At 43.4% G+C, this 18,652-nt stretch overlaps 3 protein-coding genes across 3 annotated transcripts; 1 reads left to right on the forward strand and 2 right to left on the reverse strand.

Annotated features, from left to right (window-relative positions):
* Nucleotides 1–2,572: 2,572 nt before the first annotated feature.
* On the reverse strand, nt 2,573–7,486 carry LOC311024715 (sialic acid-binding Ig-like lectin 12). The gene is made up of 8 exons (XM_084027261.1): nt 7,429–7,486; nt 6,741–6,786; nt 6,342–6,638; nt 5,883–6,194; nt 5,361–5,669; nt 4,752–4,842; nt 4,402–4,504; nt 2,573–4,312 (listed from the first exon to the last, which is right to left on the reverse strand). Exons 2-8 carry the CDS (start codon nt 6,784–6,786, stop codon nt 3,959–3,961), a joined length of 1,512 nt encoding a protein of 503 aa, XP_083883387.1. The 5' UTR covers nt 7,429–7,486; the 3' UTR covers nt 2,573–3,958.
* A 275-nt stretch (nt 7,487–7,761) lies between these two features.
* LOC311024883 (NACHT, LRR and PYD domains-containing protein 12-like) lies at nt 7,762–12,696 on the reverse strand. The gene is made up of 7 exons (XM_084027458.1): nt 12,370–12,696; nt 11,758–11,872; nt 11,643–11,665; nt 9,731–11,540; nt 9,411–9,497; nt 8,797–8,964; nt 7,762–8,673 (listed from the first exon to the last, which is right to left on the reverse strand). Exons 1-7 carry the CDS (start codon nt 12,689–12,691, stop codon nt 8,340–8,342), a joined length of 2,859 nt encoding a protein of 952 aa, XP_083883584.1. The 5' UTR covers nt 12,692–12,696; the 3' UTR covers nt 7,762–8,339.
* Nucleotides 12,697–13,350: 654 nt separating this feature from the next.
* Nucleotides 13,351–17,916, forward strand: LOC311024630 (sialoadhesin). The gene is made up of 9 exons (XM_084027121.1): nt 13,351–13,468; nt 13,631–13,796; nt 14,578–14,976; nt 15,545–15,856; nt 15,945–16,208; nt 16,486–16,758; nt 17,131–17,233; nt 17,319–17,484; nt 17,584–17,916. The coding sequence occupies exons 2-9, from the start codon at nt 13,754–13,756 to the stop codon at nt 17,704–17,706; spliced, it is 1,683 nt and encodes a 560-aa protein (XP_083883247.1). The 5' UTR covers nt 13,351–13,468; nt 13,631–13,753; the 3' UTR covers nt 17,707–17,916.
* The last annotated feature ends 736 nt before the right edge of the window (nt 17,917–18,652 follow it).

Below are 18,652 nucleotides of genomic sequence, written 5' to 3' on the forward strand. Positions count from 1 at the left end.
ATATATAAAGTGCAATAACCCTGAAATGAGTCATGTGAAACTCCAGACTGACTCGTCGCTCGACTCTTTCTATTATGAGCAATGAGCACATCAATTGGTTAATATTTACTTAAATGCAAAACTGAAGTACATATCGACTTTCACATTGGGCATGTTAATAAAGGACTTCCTCCCACAAGATCTCTGCAGGAATAAACGGACATAATTAAGTTTGGATTTCATCAAGCCATGAGCCTGCATTTATTCAAAGTTACGCCTACGCCACAAACTCAGGGAATAACTCACCGCGTCAGATAAACTGATTATTCTTCCACATACATTCAATTTAGGGCGTCCTTTTATAAGAGGTCAAGTCCAGTGTGCACTGGAAAGCAATCTGAGACATTTGTGCTTCCAGCAACAGAAGCCAGGATAACAGCACATGTTGCCCGACAGTCGATGTTCTCCGTCGCTTGGCAACAGCTTGAATATTGATTTCCTCCCTGTCACCCTTTTGTTATGTTAGCATTCCTTGTCGCAGCAACAGGAAAGAAACCTGGATCTACACTCAACAAAAATATAAACGCAACACTTTTGTTTTTGCTCCCATTTTTCATGAGATGGACTTAAAGATCTAAAATTCATTCCAGATACACAATATTACCATTTCTCTCAAACATTGTTCACAAATCAGTCTAAATGTGTGATAGTGAGCACTTCTGCTTTGCTGAGATAATCCATCCCACCTCACAGGTGTGCCACATCAAGATGCTGATCTGACATCATGATTAGTGCACAGGTGTGCCTTATACTGCCCACAATAAAAGGCCACCCTGAAATGTGCATTTTTTTGCTTTATTGGGGGTCTGGGGACTCAGAACCAGTCAGTATCTGGTGTGACCACCATTTGCCTCATGCAGTGCAACACATCTTCTTCGCATAGAGTTTATCAGATTGTCAATTGTGGCCTGTGGAATGTTGGTCCACTCCTCTTCAATGGCTGTGCGAAGTTGCTGGATATTAGTGGGAACTGGTACACGCTGTCGTATACGCCGGTCAAGCACATCCCAAACATGCTCAATGGGTGACATGTCCGGTGAGTATGCTGGCCATGCAAGAACTGGGACATTTTCAGCTTCCAAGAATTGTGTACAGATCCTTGCAACATGGGGCCGTGCATTATCTTGCTGAAACATGAGGTGATGTTCATGGATGTATGGCACAACAATGGGCCTCAGGATCTCATCACGGTATCTCTGTGCATTCAAAATGCCATCAATAAAATGCACCTGTGTTCTTCGTCCATAACAGATGCCTGCCCATACCATAACCCCACCACCACCATGGGCCACTCGATCCACAACATTGACATCAGCAAAGCGCTCACCCACACAACGCCACGCACGCTGTCTGCCATCTGCCCTGAACAATGTAAACCGAGATTCATCCGTGAAGAGAACACCTCTCCAACGTGCCAGACGCCATCGAATGTGAGCATTTGCCCACTCAAGTCTGTTACGGCGACGAGCTGGAGTCAGGTCAAGACCCCGATGAGGACGACGAGCATGCAGTTGAGCTTCCCTGAGACGGATTCTGACAGTTTGTGCAGAAATTGTTTGGTTATGCAAACCAATTGTTTCAGCAGCTGTCTGAGTGGCTGGTCTCAGACGATCTTGGAGGTGAACCTGCTGGATGTGGAGGTCCTGGGCTGGTGTGGTTACACGTGGTCTGCGGTTGTGAGGCCGGTTGGATGTACTGCCATATTCTCTGAAACGCCTTTGGAGACGGCTTATGGTGGAGAAATGAACATTCAATGCACGAGCAACAGATCTGGTTGACATTCCTGCTGTCAGCATGCCAATTGCATGCTCCCTCAATGCTTGTGGCATCTGTGGCATTTTGCTGTGAGACAAAACTGCACATTTCAGAGTGGCCTTTTATTGTGGGCAGTATAAGGTACACCTGTGCACTAATCATGATATCAGATCAGCATCTTGATGTGGCACACCTGTGAGGTGGGATGGATTATCTCAGCAAAGCAGAAGTGCTCACTATCACACATTTAGACTGATTTGTGAACAATGTTTGAGAGAAATGGTAATATTGTGTATCTGGAATGAATTTTTTTAGGTTGGTTACTTCCTGCCAGGTGATGTCATTCCCATACATCACACGTGGTTTACAGCCGTGAACTGTTGGAGCTCGGCTAACGAATGTGTCCGCACCCGAGTTAACTTCCGGTCCGCCATTCCTACAACCAAACGGCATTTCTAGTTCGCTCCTCCAGGCTCCGTGTTATCCGGGACCAGCTAAAGTTAAGCTAGTTCTTTTTAAACCAGACAAAGTGAGTTTACAGCGTGTCCGTTTATTCAGTAAAAGGCGTGCATTACTTTCTTTCCATTTAGCTACTTAGCTAGCTAGCTAGCTAGGTGCTGGGGCGTCGCCACGGCAACCTTCATCTTCGACGGACGGACCTAGCCACGCCCACTAATGGCCTGAGAGGATGACGTTTTCCTGATTTAACAAACAAGACAGCGCGCCCATTCGCTTAATGGTGAGTACAGTTTATTCACTTTAATGGTGAGTACAGCTAATTTCTTAAACACAGGGTTTATTGATTGTTTTAGGTTTCGCCAACATTAGAAACGTCAGTTCTTGTTGACGCATGCGTGACGTCTCTCGCTGTCTGGTTTAGTTGTATATTGTATTTTGGTATCACTAGCTACAGTTATTCCTGCCCCTAAACGTTGTTACTCAGCTAAACAATGCCCGTTTAGTGGAGATGTTAATGCAACCTCACAATCTTGTTTAACAGATGATGATGAGTTGCATAGTTATGTATATTTAGATGTTTAGGCTTGATTGAAACTACATTATTATTAACCCTTGAAAGAGTAACTGGTTGATTGTAAACTCTCAACACGTGGTCCCTTTCGGCCCAGCAAGCAATAGCTGTTCTGGGTTGATTCAAAGGTAAATGTTCAGATTCTTGTCTGCCATCAAGAATGACCAAAGTAAAAAAATATTGGACTAAACAGTGCATTTACACAGTGTAGAAATAGTAAAATGTCCATCTTTATTATTAGAATTGACTTTAACAGGCAATTCTGCACCACCAGTCTACATCCACTGGAAGTACTGTGTTTTTTTGTCAGGCTCAGATTGTTGTTTGAATGTCTGACCACATGGAAAGGAGCCTGAAGAGGAATGCCTTTGTTTTCTTTACCTTTGCTTGGTCTGTTTGTTATTGTGCTGGGTGACTTGTTGGAAGACAACAGTGGAAACGTGAGTGACGGTAGAGGAATAGTGCCGGTGTTGTGTTAGAGTTAGTGTAGTGTTGTCTAAGGATTTTCAATATCATGGCTGAATATTGAGCCGATATCGACGATGAGAATGCAAAACAAGATTTCTCCTCGAGTGAGACTTCGTTAGATGGAACCAATCATGTGTTTTTCAAAAAAGTAATAATGGCAGAAAACCTAGTCAGATGGACTTAGTGGTTCTTGAGGCAAACATTGACATACAGCACATCATTTATGACTTTAAAGTTGACCTTTAATTTTAGCGCCCCCATCAGGCTGATTGGAGTCATATTCCTTGGGCAGCATTTGCCCAAGAAATGTGTCTACAATGTATGAACTTTTCTAATGAAAAACTAATATTTATTATTAATATTTATATATTTTTGGTTCTTTGAGAGAGAGATAAAGAGAATATTCTTTTTATTTCATTTTGATGAATAACATCTCTGTGTCACTTTTAATAATAGGTTATTGATTTGAAAGACAGTCCACGATGCTTAATTGAATCATTTTTGTGAGAGAGGTGCTAATTAGTTTGCAGTGTTGTTTTATATAATGAGTCTTTCTTGTCGGGGACGAAACCATGACGATGTAAATCGTTACCAAAAACACTACAGATATCACAAAAATGATTATAGAAATTAAGCAATTTCAGCAAAAGTTACACACAAACAGATCTATTTGTGCATGAAATTTTGGTCGCAAAAATGAACTTGGGCATATTCACTGTCCAATCTCTTCTTTGCATCTTTCCGAGTCCCGATGTTGTCGTACAGACTCTCCATCTCCAGAGCGTTTCTCACATAATCCCTGCCTCCTTCCAGGCATCGCTCCTCCTCCTGATACGAGTTACTGGACAGTTTCCTCCCCTTGTTGGTCTTGTTCTTCCAGATCACGCTGCAGTAAACCACATCGCCGCCGTCCTGCTTCCTCTTCCCCGAGCATCTGCTGGCGACCCGTTGATGTCCTTGGACATCGTTTCTCATCATAGTGTTGTTGACATAGATGTCCTCATCTGTTGCGATCGATGCCTTGAATAAAAAAAATAGAAAAGGTCAGTGGTACAGGTATTCTGTTAGACTACCCCTGTCTCGTACCCACATTAGGAAACAGTCTGTACCTGAGTTCCATTTTTGCTCGTCGGGCATTGACTCCTCCCAGCTGTGCTGGTGTCACCTTTGACCCAAGTCTTGGTCCAATCACAGCAGCCAGTTCTCCCAGACCTGTAACACAGGACACTGGAACACTCCATCTGAATTACATAGACATGTTCCTTTCCTACTTTGGTTGTCAGCCTGCTCGTGTTGTACGAGTTGACAGAATGAAGATGCTCAGTGAGACAAACTCTAATTAGCACGTCTGGAATTGCTTGAATTCTGTGTAATTTAAAGGGATGTGACGATTTAGGATTTTATCTTAGATTGAGATTAAAAAGATGTTTTGTTCATGGTGTCCCAAGAGGTTACCTACTTGATAGCAAAGAGTAGAGCACCTGCGAGTGCTGCTGTTAGAAAAACAACTGTTACGAGGAAGGATAACGCCGTAACTCGACATGAACACTCTGAAAGAGAACAGAAGATTACTTGGGTTAGTCAAATGGGATGATATTTGGTACTTTTAGTGAAGGACGTTTGGACATACATGAAACTTGATGAGATGTTTTAAGGGCTATACACACAACGTTGTAATAATGGCTCTGTTTTGAGGTATTACATCATTTATTGCTAGATTATAGAAGCAGTTTTTCATTCATAGTGGTTGTTTTTGCCATTTGCTCTCCTTTAAGATTCATCATTAGGTTGAAAGAATAAGACTGTGATGTTTTAAATGTTTGAAGCAGGAAAAAAATAAATAATTAAGCAAAAAATAAATAACTTCCTTAATTCTAGAAGGTGAAACTAATGCATCTGCCCTATATTCAACTTACAGGTACAAGGCAGGGGAGGATAAAAGGAAGGATAAAACCAAAAACACTAAATGGAGATATTATATACACTGTGCAGAATATACTGTAGAGAAATAATTCAAAGTTATCCTGATGGATTATTCAATAAAACTTGTTTAAAACACTTTTTTGACCTTTTGCAGGTGTTTGAGGCTCAAAGCCGTTGACGTAAAATCGCTGAGTAGCAGATCCCAGAGAGTTGGTGCTTCGGCAGAGCAAAGTGGAAAGATCCGTCTCCTGCGGCTGAGTCACGGTGATGATGCTCCTCAGACCCGTGTCATTCGGAGGCACATTGCTTATTTCAAACCTGTCAGACTGATTGGCAGGCAGTTCATCCAAATACCACTGTAATGTGGGGGGAGGGTTTCCCACGGTCTCACAGGAACAGTTGAGCTGGGCTGCAGCTTTGGTGCAATCAGATGAGGGAAGGATCTGTGGCGCAACTGTACAGAATGCACATTTAGGAGTTAAGTCATGCAAGGCTAAGTGTGCAATAATATAAGAAAAGAAGTCTAGTGAAAATAATTAACATTTATTGGTGGAAGTATTCGGCTGTGTTTATATCCAGTTAAAGATAGTGTAAAGTATGTGTTATGTGTGTCATGTTTCATGACTTTTTTATTTTGTTAAGTGTCTAAATTTCAAAATGAACTCACATGAAATATTGGCTGTTAATGTTGGACTGACGGCTGACTTGGTGCTGCCGTCTTGTGTGTTGTAGGTGGCCGTACAGGAGATATTCTTTCCATGATGGCGTCGAGAGGCAGTGAAGGTCACAACAGAGGTCTTGACTTTAGTTCTGTCCCAGATCTCCTGCAGCGTCTCCAGACTGACCTCCAGGCCGGGGGTCCATGTCAGGGTTGGAGGATCAGACAGACAGGGAGCTGCAGCAGAGCAGGTCAGATTCACCGGGGTTCCCTCCTCCACCTTCAGTGTGGACGGAGTCAGAGTCGGTGTGGGAGGATCATCTGGACGGAAGGTACATGTTCAACATAAATACATGGTAATCTATCTCCGTTTTGTATGCTCTTTGCAAAATGCAACACAATCAAAAGGACAAAGCAGCTCTAGAAGGGACATTAATGAAGTGTAAGTAAACAGCTGTGAAATCCTACCTTTGACTGAAATAGAGATTGGTGGAGCAAAATTATATTTCAGTTTTTTGCACTCTAATCTGAATGTATATGTATTGGTGGTATCAGGTTTCAGGGTTGTGGTGCAGTTCTTTTGCAACAAGTTCCCATTTATTTCAGGTTTTGCATTATCAGGTTGCCATAGTGCTCTACATGTTCCATCTAAGTTTGATTTCTTGCTGTCTCTTATGTCAAAGGAGCAGGGGATGGTCACACAGGATCCCCGAAGAACCTCCATTGAGTTTGGAAGGATGATGTTGTACTCTCCACACAGAGCACCTGAACACAAGAAACAAACCACAAGAACAAGGTTACAACAGCGAGAGGACATTTTGTTATCTTGGTAATTATTGGTCCATATATGAATGAACCCAAACTCACCCTGTAGCAGACAGGCAGCCAGAAGGAACGTCAGAGCTCCAGCCATCTTTGTTTGTCAGGAGAGAAGAAGCTCAAGTTTGAGAATGAAAGACGGAAGAGTACACGTTTTCATCTATTAAATTCCTTACTACTTTTAAAATAATAACTTGTAAAATCAAAATTGAACAATTAAATTAATAAGTAGTCATTTTTTTTAGATTTGAGACTTTTTTTAAATACAGGTGTGATCATGGTAATACTCATTCAAAGGTTTTGGTGGTATTGGTGGGCTGTCTATAGACTAACAACCTAACACTGTGCACTAGAGATAACAAAAGTGTGGTTTTCTCTAAAATGGGGAAGAAACATTCACTGGTATGGAGAAAGAAAATGATGTTTATCACACATTTCATAATATGGTGATGAAGAACACGATAATGAAAAAAAGGAGAACCTGGAAGTGCTAAAACAGAGGAAAAGTCCATGTACTCGTTTGCTGTTTTATTTTGAATTACTCTTAATGAACTCATTATTAAAGTGCAGTTGCAAACAATGTCCAGACATAACTACTCGTCTTAAAGCTTTACATTTCTAACAACTGACTTTTTACTCTTCTTTAAAGCTTGGATGGTAGATTTAAAAGCTCAGGGAATCAAACATTTAACTCTATCAAAAGATCTTCAGCTGGAGTGGAAGTTCAATGACTTACGTTTTCGTCGGCTCCGTTTTGCAAATGGATAAAAGAAGATGTCCCCTTGAAGAAGGCAAGTTCCCTACAAGTGAACTAGCCTTTCTTCTCATGTATTGGAAATGAGGAACTTGCACAATAAGTGCTGCACATTAGCATTCACACCAAAGAAATACAGTTTCATTCTGTTGAATGTCAACAGTAACCATCGGCCTTTAAATCATGTCATTTACTTTCTTATTGTAGTAAGTATAAAAATGATAACAACAATAATAATCAACCACCCTTTTTCTACTTCAGCTGCATGTTTTTCATGTGATCAGACCTCATTAATGTAAAAATCCTTCCCTTTGCAACAAACTGGGTTCACATATTTGATAAAGGTGACAAAGCGCACACAAATGACCATAACATTATCCTTATTACATTAAGTTGTTAGACATTCTATGTGTTAAAGGTTATCTGGACTTTATATAAACAAAAGTATTTGTGTAAATGTGTCCTCCGACTTAGTTAAGCTTGTGGTCATTTACACCCCGGGGGTTCTACCTCCCTGACCTCTTATGAACAAACTGTTAAACAACTCCCATAAGATAAATCTAAACACATTTATTTAGGATCTGGGAGGTGAAGTGCTGCTTACAAAGTACTCTCAATGCTGATTCAAGATATAAAACATATGAACAAGTATAAAAATCACTCGTCTCTGAGAACAGAAAACAGAAGATGACAAAACTGTGTTTGTATGCTATTCTCATAAAAAAAGTGGGAAGTTATAAAAAATCAAGCTGATAAAACAGTATTTAGAATGTTTTTTGTTTGAAGGACTCGGGTCTTCAGGACCCCGAGCAGAACATTAGGATTCATATATCAAATTTACGGGTCGAAGTCATGGTGCATGTAATGAAAGTATCTGCCCACAAATGCCTCTGCTACATAACTTGTCTTCCTCCAATCACATGCGTAGAAGTCTTCAGCAACTCCACGATATTCCTCTGGAGCTCCTTGGCTTTCTCTGCTTGCTGGCCTTTCTCCACCTCTTCTCCTGCCACCTGGAGCCCCCTCAGCACCGACTGCAGGGCATCTGCATTCTTCACCGTGTCCATCTGGTCCCTGTCTGCCCGGATCTCCTCCACCCAGTCCAGGTACGCCTGAAGTAACCCAAGGTCGTCCACGAAGTTTGCAATAATCCGGAGTCCCGGTCGAAGTCGCTCCAGCTCCCTCAGCCTGCTCCTGCCCACCTCCCCAATGTCGTTCCCAGCAATGCTGATGAAGGAGAAAAACATCAAGGTAAGACTTTCATAGCCTCTGAAGGCATTCCCTCCACTAGATGGCAGTGTTCCCACACATTCTAACACCCAGAACAGTGAGGAGCTCCATGTGTCTTACGTCAGGGTCTTCAGAGAGGTGTTCTTGCTGAGGCACTTGACCATGTTTTCTGTTCCTCGCTCTGTGATGCCGGTGATGTCCAGATAGAGTTCCTCCACCGTGGAGTTGTGCTCCAGAGCGTTCCACAGCTCCAGAACTCCCTCTGGACCCAGGTTGTTGCCACACATACTGCGTACAAGAATGGCGTTACAGTTAAATAGATATAGTATAGTGTCTAATGAGCCAGAGGGGTCAGGGCATCTGCAGGTCTGGATGCATCTTAATCCCCTCAAGCAAAGCTAAGCTTGTTTTAAAACCTCTTCTATTGAATGTCCTTTAGACCATTGCATTAGACCAAACCTTTTCATGCAGCCTGTCATTTAGGCCACTCTGTTGGTTGATTATATTATTAGGAATTGTTGTTACATACACCTGGGAAGTATGAACGAAATGTGACATAAATGACAATAAATTAATTCTGCTAATAAATAACTGTAGGCCTTATTCTCCCTGCTGGTTTTCCATCATTCTCTATTGATTAGAAAAAATATACTAAATTGCATTCTGCTGTATTAAACTGTTAAACTCTTAAATTCTTATTATTTTTAAGTTTTATAATGTTAGCAATGACTTACAAGAGCTTCTTAATTTGGCACTCATTCGATTTCAGAACTGCAGATTCTAAAATCGCTGCTTGCTTATCCAGACAGTTGTATCTCAAACTGAAAAAGAATAGAAAAACATTAGGTCAGCATTGTTTATGGCAGTCATTCCTTTTCCCAAAGTGTGTATTTTGGGTCATGCATGCTCGGGACACAGCCAGGTTGTTAGTCTATAGACAGACATGCAGACACAACAACCACACAGAACGGCATCGGCCAGCTGGTTTTCATTTACCAGTATATTGTAATTGAAATCTATTTTACAGATTAATATATCTAAATCAGTTACTCACTAGAGAGATTCACAGCGGTGTAGGATTGGCCCCAGTCTGTTTAGTCCTCTATTTCCGATGTTGGAGTAACCTACGTTGAGCTCCTGCAGCTTGTGTGGTGAGAACTGCAGCACGTAGTGCATCGCGGCACAGTCCACAACACTCAGCTTCATTTTAAACAGGTCCAGCTTCTTGATCTCTGGTGCTGCCATGCTGGTGGTCTCCTTCACATGGAACTCCATCAGGCAGTGGAGAAGATTCAGGGCTGCCCAGTTCTTCAGATTTCTACCCTTGAATTGCTCTTTGAACCACGAACCCAGCCTGGCGGGGATGCCATCCCCTCGTTCCAGCGGGGAAAGGACGAGGCCGTCCAGCTGACCGGCCAGACGAGCTCGGAGCATTCCCGTGAAGAAGCGTGTGAACATCTGGAGGCTCTCCACCTTGCTTGCCTCGAGGTCCGTGTTTTGCAGGGGTGCAGCCGTGGTGGATGTTGGACGTAGCCCAAAGCACCAGAAGTCCAGAGCTTGGATGATGTCCTCCTGGCTGAAGAGATTGATTGCACAGTAGAGCGCAGCCAGATGTTCTTGAACAGTCAAGTGGAAGAAAGAAAACATCTCCACTGTTTCCTCTTTGAGAGGCTGGAGGATGTGACGGAGGAAGGTGCTCTGAAGATCGGCAGGTGTGACAGCGTAGTTCTCCAGGTCTGCTCTGTCGAACATGATCTTTTTCTGGAGGAGGTTTTCATACGCCAGTTTCCCCAGATTTGTCAGTTGTTGCTTTGCCAGTGAGAGAACCTCGGATCTTGGGGTGGCTCTCTCTGCACTCCCCCTCAGCGCATGATGCTTGACTGCTGTGAACAGGTAGCAGAAATAAACCTCGCTGATTGTTCTGGGCGGGTTTAGCTCCAGAGACTTTGAGTCACCGACGTCTTGATCTCCTGAAGAGAAGAACTCAGCCATAGCGGTGCAGATGATGTAGCAATACAGAGGGATGAAGGACAGCACGAAAAGGTTGTCATTGTTCAAGATGTAATCGTAGACTCTTTGAGCAACGTTTCTGTCCTTGTAGAACTTGGTGGTATATTCCTTCACCTGGTCCTCCTCAAAGCCCAGCACCACGCAGCATCTCTGGAAGAGACGCTTGGGAGCTACGGTGGATGGTCTTGTTGTGAGAATGACCGACGCCTCTGGGAGAAGGCTTCCCTTGATCAAAGCCACCATCAGCTCCGACACTGGCACCTTCGAGCCAACGTCGATGTTCTTGTCAGGCCTGTTCCAGTCCAAGGAGAATTTGAACTCGTCTAATCCATCTAAGATGAAGAGCAAAGAGCTTGGCGAAGTGAAGAGGTCGGGTAGAACTGCCTTCAGGTACCGGAACCTTTCTCCAAGCAGCTCCAACAAGCTCAGCGGTGCTTCAATCAGGTTGAGCTCTCTGAAGCGCAGGTCAAAAACACAGGTGAATTCACGCATGTTCTTCCCGATCGCCCACTCGTAGACGAGCCTCTGGACCGCTACGCTCTTACCGATGCCAGCAATGCCTTTGACTTTAACCCTTTTGGGGGGGCGTCCCGAAGTCCCTTGCGGGCCCAATAAATGGCTCGGCCGGATGCGCTGGCAAGCCTGGTGGACATAGATGCGAGCTCGTCTGCTGGCCAGGTCAAAATACTCATGTTGGCTGGTGTCGGTTAAGTCGTCATCTTCTGTCACAAAGAGGTCGGTGTAGCGGATCTCGATGTGAGACGCTGAGTTGGAAGCCACGCCCTCGCCCTCCGAGTAGCACATCAGCTGCTCTGTGCGTTTCAGGAGGGTCGTTTTGTGAGCAGAAATTGGAACTGCAATGGAAGACAGGAAGATGAAATATATCATCAACAAACTTCAGTTGCTCTTCAGTTTTCAAGTGTTTTTGACCTTCAGTTCACCTTACATGGACATACCTCGAATGTTAGCCTTCTTTAAACTCCTGGGATTCACTTCTTCTTTAGCTGCACAATGAAGATTATTAATGGATTTTTTAAAATGGGCACAAATCAATTCACATTAATAATATACTCTAAAATCGAGTTTTGATGAGATAATAAATACAGACCTTTAAGCTCAGTAGTCAGGGTAAATCCTTTGCTCTTTCCTTTGAACAGTTTAGCAATGGGGCCTTTAGACTTCTTCTCTGTGGATATCCCTGGATTCATAGCATAAATAATGCATGTTATTTTGAATGATCGTAGTGTCATTTCAAGTATGTTTGGAAACCGTGCCTTTGTTTTACAAATGTGAACTAGCACAAGGAACAAATGCCAACTTGCTGCTAGGGCTAAAGTAAAATCCAAGGGATCACCGAGTCAATAGGATTCATCCTCTTGGCTCTGGTGATAAAAATAATGTTTATCCACTCATATTTGTTGAGATATCTCAGTTTGGAGCAAAGTGGGGGATGGACAGACAGACACATGTTGCCTTTACACCCCTTCATTGCCAAGTCAGCAGAAATGACATGAAAGCTGATTGTACCCTGTTAATAATCTTCTCCTCTGGTCTGTCAGTCTGCCAGCTCCTGCACTGTAAAACATTGCAAACTCTCTATATATTCACCTTTCCTTTGATTTTAAATGCACCTGTTTATGTAAATCCCTTACTGTCATCACCAGTATATTAAAGCAAACTCACCTTCAACGTTTACGGGCGCTGGCTTCCTGACGGGGTCGTCCCTGCAGTGTCTCTGCACCCAGACCTGCAGATCTTCACAGTAATAATCCTGCACATCCCTCAGCACCTGCAGGAACTTCTGGCTGTCCTCCTCGGTGGCACACACCATCTCCAGAGCCTGGGCCACGGCGTTGGAGGGTGAGCTGTCCAGCAGAGACAGGTAGTGGGCCGGGGTCAGCACCGCAGCATCACGCAGCCAACGCAGCAAGGGTGCTGGGTGGTCCAGAGTCCACTTCAGGAGCAAGTCTCTCTGAGACCGGAGCAAGTGCTGAGCTGAGTTCATGGCTTCAGAGAAAAACCAACTTACATTAACACAACTGCGCTATGAAAAGTACAGTAAAGAGATCTGTGCAGATACTGCCATGCATGCCGTTAAAATGCTTACCTTAAAGAAACCTTGTAGGCTATTGATACGTTCAGTGTAGCTTTCCCTCTCTCCGAGTTCAGGACACGAGTGTTTCCTGCGTTCCGTCTGAAGGTGCAGGGAGGCGGAGCCCAATGACTTACTATTGTCGGCAATTCACACAACCTTCCAGAGGGTCCATAGTTCAGCGTTGGTCCCGGCCTCTGATTCATTGCTTTTTGTTTGATCTTGCAGAAACATGCCGATCCCGTCGAGTGACTTCCAACTAACACACAATGGGAAGAAAACGATTTTTATATTGTGACTTTAAATGTATATTCTTTTATATATTGTTGTACTTATAAACACATTGACCAGAAGTCCTAACAGGTTCCTGCTGAAATACTTTTTTACCGTTGCTTCCATCCTCTCACATAACTGTCGTGACCTACTTACTTTGCAGGTTTTTATTGTCGGCTGAACAGCTATAAATCGGTGTCAGGCAGAGAAGTTACTCATTTATCAATTTTAATCAACTTTCTCTCTCTTTTTTTATTTTTATTTGACTTTTAGCACGCTGTAAGACGGTCAGTTTCGATGGTCGGTGTTGACACAGGGCATCAGACGTGAACGTATTTAGTGATCGGAGCTTTTGAGGAAATGGCCAGCAGCATGAGAGTGACTCACCCATCCAGTCATGTGTCTCACAGATACTCGGTGAGCTCTTTCTTTCCAAACAGTTCCTACTTCCACCACTTGAACGAGCGTTTGAATCTTTGGACATTGCAAAGATTAAAAAGTGATCTGCTCAAACTGTTTGAAAGGACAGTTTGAGTCATTAGCTCAGTGGTGTTTGATGAATGAATGTGAACATCATAGATGAGCCTGGAGGTCTAAGTGGAGGCATGGATATGAGGTCATAGCTCCAGGAGCAAACACTCCAACTTCCCCCTCTTCTCTCCTCATCACTCCTCTGTGTGCTGGCAGAGCAGGGCTGCAGTCATGCAGGTGGACACGGTCTTTCTGGTGTGTCCTCTGATTTTTGGTGAGTAACTTAATCATTTATTATTATTTTTTTAGAGAAATTGATTGAATTCTGTAAAAATGTCAGTTATTTATTATTTGACCTCGTTAACATTAAATTATCCCCTTATATCTGTTATCACCACAATTATTACTGCAAGATACATTTTGAATGTGGAATTTTGTCCATGAATGTCTCCTGCAGAATATACATTACATTTTATTATTCTGTTTCTTATATAATTTCTACTACTTTAATGACCTCCATGAAGTTGATGACAGGGTGAAAAAGCACATGCAATGTTTCCTGAAATAATCAAGATCATTTAGATTTCAAAGTATTACTAAGCGTTACGTTTTTAAGTATAAAACTTGACCGTAGTAGATTTTCCAGCCAAAAGTTGCCCTCTTCCCTTTTTTCTAAATATACATCTGTTGCGACATTTTTCTGGGTCATGTAATGCATTTGCAGACGGAGCAGGAAAATACAGCAGTTATAGCCTCGTGTCACTTCAAATGTGTTCTTGATGATGATTTATTCTAGTCGATATCGAGGGGTTCATCAGTGAGCTCTCCTTCGGCAGCTTTGTGACATGTTTTAATTGGACACGCTCTGGAAGTTGTCTTTGGTTTCACAGCAGTCAAATGAAAACACCTGAGACACGAACATGAGGCACAATTATACGGCCGGCTGGCCTCGTAACAAACCTGCTGTCTCTGTGATTCCAACCCGAGCTAACAACGAGGCATGGTTGCATTAAATCCTGTGTATTGGTAATTATTTCCTGTTCTCATCACAACAGCAACCTTGTGGAGGGTCCAGGCGGTCTCCCCCGTGCCCTCGGTCCCTGAACATGTCCAAGCAGTGGTGGGCTCCTGCGTGGTGATCCCCTGCTCCTTCACTCCTCCAGCTCCTCACCTTCTCAGGGGGAGGAAGGGGAGGGTGGATGTCCGGCTGAGGTTCAGAGGCGGAGGCCACTTCTTCCCTCTCCGCAGCACCGCCTTTAACAGCGAGGACAGGGATCAAGTGAGCCGGGATTTCCAAGGCCGGACGTCCGTCTTTGGGCGCATCGCAGATGGAGACTGCTCTGTGAAGATCGAGAAGGTCAGCCGGGACGACTCCCGGGTGTTTGAGATCGCTCTGAAGAAAGGCGATGACCTCCTTTGGGGGAGGCCGAGGAGCTTTAATCTGGATGTTGGGGGTGAGTGTGGGAGTCACGTTACTGCTTCTTTATTGTCTTGTTTTTTATTTAACAACCGTGTAATGTATGTCGATCCAGAAAAGTAGGATTGCATAGGAGCAGAAATAAAGTATATATAATACAAACACACAGTGGAAACTGGGATGAATTTGTTTTTATTATTGCATATTGAGTGCAGAAGAATAATGTGTAGATATTTCTTCCCTTCAGGTCACCATCATGCCAAATATAGTAATAATCAAATTAACAAATAAATACAAATAAACAAGATTTACATTGCATTATTCATGTATGGTTTATTTATATAAATAGACGAAATAACAATTGTGGATTCAAACGCCTTAAATAAACAACATTGAGTAAACTATCATAAATGGACTAATAGATTAATAGTCGTGATTAATTTGGGATTAATAACCCACAATAATGGCTCTGGAATGAGATTATAGAACTGTAGATATTCTGATTTGTCTTTAATGAAATCCACATCAGTGGTAACACAACAGTAATCTATAATCTCATTGTTATGTTGTTATTATTATTAATCTGGAGATGTCCTCGCTGGCAGACACCCCTGAGGTTCCTGTCATCAGCGGGAAGTCGTCGGCCACAGAGGGTCAGCTGGTCACCCTGAACTGCTCCGTCAGGTATCACTGCCCCTCCACACCTCCAGCCCTGCAGTGGAGCTGGGAACGGGGAGCCCAGCTGAACAGCAGCCAGCATGGGGAGGTACAGATCCTCCACCCAGAGCCCCACAGGCTGATGCTACTGGCCCCTCTGTCCTTCACTGTGTCGCACCAGGTGAAGCCAAGGCTCAGGTGTGAAGTCGTCTACCCAGGAGCCAAAGCATTGGGCGTCTCAAAGGACCTGCATGTGACATGTAAGCCAAGCTTTGACTGTTACGTTTGTCTTTCTTGGCTCAGTTTTCACTCAAACCCTTTTTCTCCTTCTTTTCTGTTGCCCTACAGTTTCACCCAAAGATGTGATGGTTCAGGTCCAGTCCCTGATGGTGCACGATGGGGGCAACGCCTTGTTGGTCTGCGCATGCAAAGCGGACCCTCCGGTGTCCGAGTACCGCTGGTCTTACAGTCAACACGGCCGCACGGTGCACCTCCACCAGCGCACACACACCGTCCGGGTGTTCAACGTGAGCCGCGACATGAGGGTCCGCTGCTCAGCACAGAACCTGATTGGTCGAGGAGAGTCTCGGCCCACGCCGCTGAACGTACAATGTAATCCTACTTCCTGTGGGCCGACTTCCAATACGAACGTGGATTTGATGATTTAGCTGCAGGCAGTCAAAGAGAAACAGTAACACCAGGCTTAAACAGAACTGATCTTCTGAATCTAACATTCTGCAAGAAACCGAATAAGTTTCATCCTCAGACCAGAGTTTCAATATGACATAAATAAAAAGTACAGTATGATTGAAAGACCATTAAGAATAATAAGAGGAATAAGTTAAAGAGAGTTTCAACCATAGGTTCAATGTGCTCTTCTCTCCTCCAGACAAACCAGTCATCCTCCGGCTCTCCTCCGCCTGCACTGTGGAAGATCTGGTGATGCAGTGTCGCTGTTCAGTCGACTCCAACCCCAAAGCGGCCGTCACCTGGAGCGTGAACGGCACCGTTCCACCTCGGGATTACAATGTGTCGGTGACATCTCAGCCGGGGTCGCTGACGGCCACTCTGAGGGGCCGCGTGGACAGACCTCAGACTGTGATCTGCTTTGCTTTCAATGCACTGGGAAACGACTCGCTGATGTTGCTGCAGGGGGGAGAAGGTGTGTTCAGAGTTCCTCCACTAATAAGACACCAGCTCTGTCTCTTGATGATGCTGAAACGTTGGTGCAACATGCCTGCAGCTTGGTAACTCAAGTAGAAGATAATGAGCTGAAAAACGCTGCAGAGAAAACCTGTGGTCATAATTGTATTGAACTACGAGTACAGCTTTTCATAATTTATATTTCTTCATATTGCAATGCTTGGTGACACTTTAAAAGCTTTTCCAGATCTAATTTCAGAATATCAATAAAGCGATATGTGGTAATATGTATGAAAGGCCTAGAGATATGACGTATAATCCATATTGTGTTGTCTGTATTATATTATATAACACATGCTGATCCATCACTGCTGTTTTTGTCCACAAACAGAGACGGCACCTTTGCTATGGTTGGTGATTCCTGCTGCGTCCGTCTGCCTCGTCATACTCCTCCTGTCTCTTCTTTGCTACTGCTGTCGAAGGAGAGCTGGGAAGTATGTGAAGGAAATCAGCCCCTGAAATGTTCATGTGTCACATTTGCTTGTTGTGAGGTTTCACATGCCTGTCTGCTCCCTTCAGACCTGGTCTGAGTAAACGTCCAGCCGTGTACCCTGAAGGATTGGGAATTTTCCAGGACCAGATGCCCCTCTACATTAACTGCACAGAAGTGACTCATATCTACACCAACGGCAGCTACCAGCTCGTGTACCAGAACTGCACGCCGCTTTTTGTCCACACGAAGCAGGTCGGCCATGCCCCTTGTTGCATAAACAAAATGAGCTCAATCTCCAAAATCTGTAATTCCCTGATTTTGGGATGAATTTTGGGATGTCCTCTTTTTCAGATTCGTCCCATTGGCAGAAGAGGTGGGGAGAGACGAAGAGGAGGAGAGGGCTGTATAGACCGACGAGGGGAGAGTGATGCTGTGGCCGATGCAGAGACGGCCATCTACCTGGAGATCCTCTGAGCTCACCGTGGGGATGTCCCCCATTCACCTGCTACATTAAACTCATAGATTAATCCTCTCACACTGATGGTAATGCATATTTTATGTAACTTTCAATTATTGTATATATTGTACATCCGTGTGGGGGATCTCTTGGATAGCTTAGTTTCAGTCTCTGTTTGCCTCTGACCTGCATCTCTTTTTTATTAAGGATTAAAGGGTTTGATAGTTTCTTCTTTTACCATTTCATCTTGTGTCTGTTCTACACCACATGCTTTGACATTGCCTTCCCAGTCTGCTGCTCCAGTTGCATGTGTAACAACCACTGCAGCTCAACCTGCAATGCAACATTTATTACACAAGTGAGGAAGTGTATCACACTGCTAATGAGAGTGCATGTTGTCACCAGATGTTATTTTGCAAGTGTCGAGAAGCATAACTGAAGCAAAAATAGGAGAGAATAGCGATACAGGGAATCCATCCACAGTTTTATCCATCCAAAAATAAAATTATTAATACAGAAATGATTGCAGGTTTCACATCCATTTGACCTTCATCATATAACTTTTTAAGCAGATGTATGAAATTGTTTTGTTGGAGATGGTATTTGTGTGTTGACATTTGACTGAAGAAATTGGATTTTTGGCTGAAGTTATGCTTTGTTATGTAGTTTATGTGGAAAAGAACATGTATGTACACTGACCGAGGTGTAATAGTGTTCTTATTTTGATTTATTGTTTTGGGGGTTTTTTCTCCTTACATTATACTCCTGTACTTACTGTGCATCTGTATACATTATGATGTACATTTTCCTTTGCTTCGTTTTTTCATTATGGGGTCTCTCTCTTGTCTTATTTTGATTATTATGGTTTTATTTATATATATATATATATGAGTAATGGATTCTTATCCTGTCTTGTAATGCTTATGTCACAAGGTTGCTGTACACATACTGACCGACGGGTGG

Source organism: Eutrigla gurnardus (genome assembly GCF_963514095.1).
Source record: "Eutrigla gurnardus genome assembly, chromosome: 14".
NCBI lineage: Eukaryota > Metazoa > Chordata > Actinopteri > Perciformes > Triglidae > Eutrigla > Eutrigla gurnardus.